The following is a 5,014-nucleotide window of genomic DNA, read 5'->3' on the forward strand; positions in this document are numbered from 1 at the left end:
ATGACAGAGGACGAAGAGAGCACATCCACTCAGTCACGGTCAGAGAAACAGGACCACACTGGAAAGTATGGAAAGAAATATTAGCAAGGATCCCTTGTACACCCCAAGTACCACTAAAGTACATTCATAGTACAAAACAATTCATTAAATAACTAATATTTACTATTATAAGGGCTGATACAATTAATCAGAATAATCGTGATTAATCAATTATTGAAATAATCGTCAACTAATTTACTAAACGACTAATTGTTAAATGTACTGTAGAGACTCTAAAACGTTTTCCCTGTTTTAATTTAGTAAAAAGTCTTTAAGGAACCTTTAGCTGTCTGATTATTAATCAATTAATCGAAAAAAGAGATTAATCAACCTCCAAAATAATCATTTGTTGCAGCCCTACTTTATTATATTATTTTATTTACTGCTTCATATTATAAAAGGTTTTAGCCTGAGAGTTCCCCACATAAAAAAAAAAAAAAAAAAAAAAAAAACAACATTCTCTCTCTGGACGATAAATAAAAACAAAAAAAACTAAAAAAAAAAGGTTAAAACTGAAATAAGTGTCTTTAAAGCTAATCAGACAACAACAAAAAATATATCTTAGTTCCAATACAGTGTATAAAAAACAATCACAACCATGAAAACACCCAGCAAGATTTCAAGCTGCTCAAACAAAGACACAGTTAGGTCTTCCTGCGAGGGGGAAACCAGCATTTGAAGGGGGGCTCTTCTTGGAATGGTTGAGCCAATAGCTGATGATCTAGTTACTTTTGCCAGAGTTTTTAATAAGTGCCAATGAGGATGATGTCTGCATCTATCTTCACAGCAAAGACAATAAAAAGAATCTCCAACTACACCAATACCTGCAACTGTACAGCATTAAAAAAAAAAGAATCAGAAAAGGTTACTGTACTAGCTGTAACAATGACTGATAGAATCGTGGATACATCAGCAGACTCTTCCTTTGAATTAAGAGGAGATGCATCATATGGCGACAGCTCATAGTAGACCATCTGCTCTAGCATATCAGAAGGATGCTTCCCGGATTATAACTTTCGGAAGTTATCAAGTACCCTCATCTTCCCCTGTGGGCCACAGCTTATGATAACTGTGCAAAGGAATTGATGGATAAGTGGATGGATCGTTGAACACTGTGCAGATCAAGGAGCATAAGAACAACAACAAAGATTAATAAAACATATTAACAATAAAAAAAAAAAAAACATATTAACACTTGAAAACAAACTCCAGTTTTTTATTTTTTTACCTTTTTTGGAATGACTCTGACCTGGATGACTGAGAATCTTCACCAGCACATATTAACAGTTACAATATTCAATTTTGAACAGGTGTGTTAAGTTTAGACTTGAACAGAGCGTAGTGTGAATATTTTGAATGTCTAGAGGGAGAGAATAACAAAGTTTAGGAGCAGAGTGGGAGAAAGCTCTGTCCCCAGTAGTGCTGAGGAAGGCAGACGGAATAATAAAGTGAAAGGAAGAACTGTGATGGTGAGTCAATCATTATGCCAGTCACTCTGTGGAAACTATCTCCTATATCCATAAAGGAAGATCTATGGATGTGGGAGTAAGTAACTATGTCAAGGAGATCAAAATGGTTGGAAGGAGCAGGGTGGTGGGTAACCTTAAATGCATAGGGAGGAATCTTGAATTGTATTCTGAATTTGTGAGGGAGCCAGTGGAAGTGCTGTAAGGCTGGGGTTTAGTAATAAATAGAGCAGCTGAATTCTTTACTACTTGGAGTTTATGGAGGGAGTTTTGAGAAATATGGATAAAAATAGATGGAGAATGCAGGAAAAGACAATTAGTATTACATAGACGAAAATAAGCAGAACAGGTAATTTTACTGATTAGAGGTGAAGGACAGATAGGTATTGGGGATGACACCCAAAGTCTTAGCTTGAGGTGAGGGGGAGGACATGGAACTGTCAGTTGAAGGGAGAAAATGTCAGCTTTTTTTTAATACAAGTTTGGTTCCTATGAGAAGGATTTCAGTTTTTTCACTGTTTAGTTTGAGAAAGTTAGAGATGACTATTACTTTTTTCAGTTAAGCAGAAGCCTCTATGCTTTACAAAATGACATCTGTAGCAATGTATGATACCATTGAGAGTCATACAGTAGACTTGTATGACTCTCATTTGTACTGAATGTGGACATAGATAATAATTCATGGCATACAATAGTTGCCTCTATAGTGTGGTTTGCAGTGTGGCTAGAAGGAAAGCTCACACATTACAAGGGTTAGGTATGTGTTTGTAGTCAGGTTAGGGTAATGCTCAGGGTTAGGCCACAGAAATGAATACAACGTGCAGGTTAATGTAAAGAGTCAACAAGGATAATATGATACAAAAAATGCTGGTGGTGTCGTCTCTGCTGGAATATATAGAGACACTTCTAGACTCTTGTTTTTTTTCTGTCTGTTTGTAGTGAAATGCAATGTGTTTTAATTATGGGCAAAGATATACAGAGAGAGAGAGATAGAGTGAATACTCAAGTTTTACAGTATTGCAGTTAATTAACCTTGCTCAAAAGGATTTCTATAGAAGTCTTGCAGGTGTTCATACTTAATGGGAAGCTGGAATCCATTTTGGTGGAACCGTTATTTTGCGGATTTTTTTATGCTGCTCTTCATATGCTCAGTTTTCATGTTTCATTTAGAAAAAAACAAAACAACGTTGATCAGAAATTATAATTCAAACTGAAAAATCTAAAGTTTCTCATCAACCATTAACCTAAGTGTATCAATATAATGCTTTATGTTTGTTTTCTTTTAGTTTATCCTACACATACTCAAGTGGTGATACTTAATGATATGAAAACTACTGGTGATTCAGGTGGTTTGGGTTATTCAATTCAGTTTAGTTTATTTATAGAGCACCAATTCACAACACATGTCATTTTAAGGTACTTTGCACAGGCAAATAAATCAGATAATTAAAAGATTCTATAGAGGAAAACCAGCTAATTGCACAGAGTCTATCAATTACAGGACAGATTGATTTTTAAGGATAAATTATGTGCTTAATCTGTCAAAATCCAGCTTTTTCTTGCTTTTATTTAATTTATATACATTTTTATCAAGTATTTTTTTGTTAGAATGAGCAAGTTATTATATTTGTACTTTTAGTCAACACATAGTGATACAAAATTTTGCACGTGTCTGAAGAGAGGTGTGCGTTTGACAGTGATAGTTTGTTTCCATGTTTTTCACCCAGAGGGTAAAGTGGAGGTGACCAAAGAGGGGATGAAGCTGTGCACGATGGGTCCAGGAAAAGTTTTCGGAGAGCTTGCCATCCTCTACAACTGCACCCGGACTGCTACAGTCAGGAGTGAGTACGCTGTTAGATTTCAGGTCATAACAACAAGACAAACATTGTGAAAAACTTCAGATCCTTCCTCCTGTTTTCTCTGTTTTTTGTTTTCCTTAATTCAGTGGGAAGATCAGTAAGGAAATGAGATTGAATAGATACCCCTAATCAGGTTGGCCAAGTTCCTGTTATAAGACAAAAAACAAGAAAAAAGATACAAAATTTAAAATGAAAATGATTCTGTAGTGTTTCTTTCCTCCTGGGCCAATACTAGCTGACAACTCATTATTAGTTGAATTGAATGTTCGCCTGGATATCATTAAAAACATCTTTGCAGGGGGTTGACCTGACAGAATGCAGGCATCTTTGCTTTGTTAAATTATAACTTCAAAACGTTTCCAGCTTGTAGCATTAGATTTACACTGAATAATGAGAGGGCAGACGGTGGGGTTCCTGTGGTGTTAGTTATTCTGGGATTGGGTGGGTTTTCTTATTAATGAGGAGAAAAACCAGAGAAAACATTTCAGAATTTGAGAATGTTGCCAGCATTTCGCTGATTCTACTTTAACCAACATATTTGAATAAAGCGACTGAATTACTATTGCTGGAATCAGCTTCTATACTAGTGTTTTTTTTTCCACTAACATGGAGCAGGAAGAGTCAGATATCCAGAGGGAGCTGAATATAAGTTCAGCAGAAGAAACAAGGCTGAACTCTATTTGACAGCACCATGTGTCTAAGCGTGCAGGTCCAACTTCCTGTCAGCTCTTCCTGGTGGAACGATCACTAAGCAGCTGTTGCCAGGCAACACCATCCGGTCCAGCCAACACGTTTTGGCACCTGTGCGTCTCTTGGCAACAGGGCTTGGTTCCACATGATTTGTTTGCATTTTCAGAAGCTTTCTGCTTGTTTTTCACATTAACACATTAAAACCTTCCTCAATTAATCTGTGCTGTTTATAGGACAGAGAGCTAAATCCACTATTTTATTATTTTTTTTATGTCTAATAAATCTACTAGAACTTGAACAAATTCGTCTTCCATGCATGTTTGATCTTCCTAATACTATTCTGGGGTTTTCAATGTTTGTATCTTTTTATCCTTTTGTAAAATTAGTATGAGCCTGGTTATCACAGGTTAAACAGTGTGAATAGTAATGCTATACTATTCTCAGATCAACTGTCCTCAACTTAAGGTAGGTGAGCTGATTGGTGGAGCAGTTGATAGCAATGTTGCCCTGCAGCAAGAAGTTCCGGGTTTGTAATTTTGGCCCGCCATCTTTCTGCATGGAGTTTGAATCTTCTTTCTATGCACCAATGTGATCAATCCTTGACTTAGCCTTCCTCTTACAGTTAAAAAAATATATGTATACATTAACATGGCTTTGGTGAACTGATCATTCTAAAAGAATGGGATAGAGAAGTTGCTTGGTCATTTGTCCGTGTTAGTTGAGATTTAAATAGTTAATTTTTACATTTTTTTTCTGATTAAAATAATGTTAACATTTTGGAACAGTCTAGTAAGATATAACAGCTGCCACCATAATTCAGATCTAAAACACTTGGGGTTTAACCTTTTAAAGTCCCAGGGCCGTAAAAACCTGTGTAAACTTGATAGCACAAGCAAAGCTGATCTACTAACTGTCATGATTTTATCAAGAGCTCGGACCCACATGCAGAAAAAACAATTC

General features: G+C 36.1%; 1 protein-coding gene across 1 annotated transcript in view; it reads left to right on the forward strand.

The window, feature by feature from the left end:
* LOC107101336 (cGMP-dependent protein kinase 1-like) overlaps positions 1-5,014 on the forward strand; it is a 63,004-nt gene that overhangs the window by 37,807 nt on the left and 20,183 nt on the right. The window contains exon 3 of the mRNA XM_015400212.1: positions 3,233-3,346. Within this exon, the coding sequence (XP_015255698.1) occupies positions 3,233-3,346 (114 nt within the window). The remainder of the gene's footprint in view (positions 1-3,232; positions 3,347-5,014) is intronic.

This window comes from Cyprinodon variegatus, unplaced genomic scaffold (genome assembly GCF_000732505.1).
Source record: "Cyprinodon variegatus isolate N-32 unplaced genomic scaffold, C_variegatus-1.0 Scaffold1082, whole genome shotgun sequence".
NCBI classification, from domain to species: domain Eukaryota; kingdom Metazoa; phylum Chordata; class Actinopteri; order Cyprinodontiformes; family Cyprinodontidae; genus Cyprinodon; species Cyprinodon variegatus.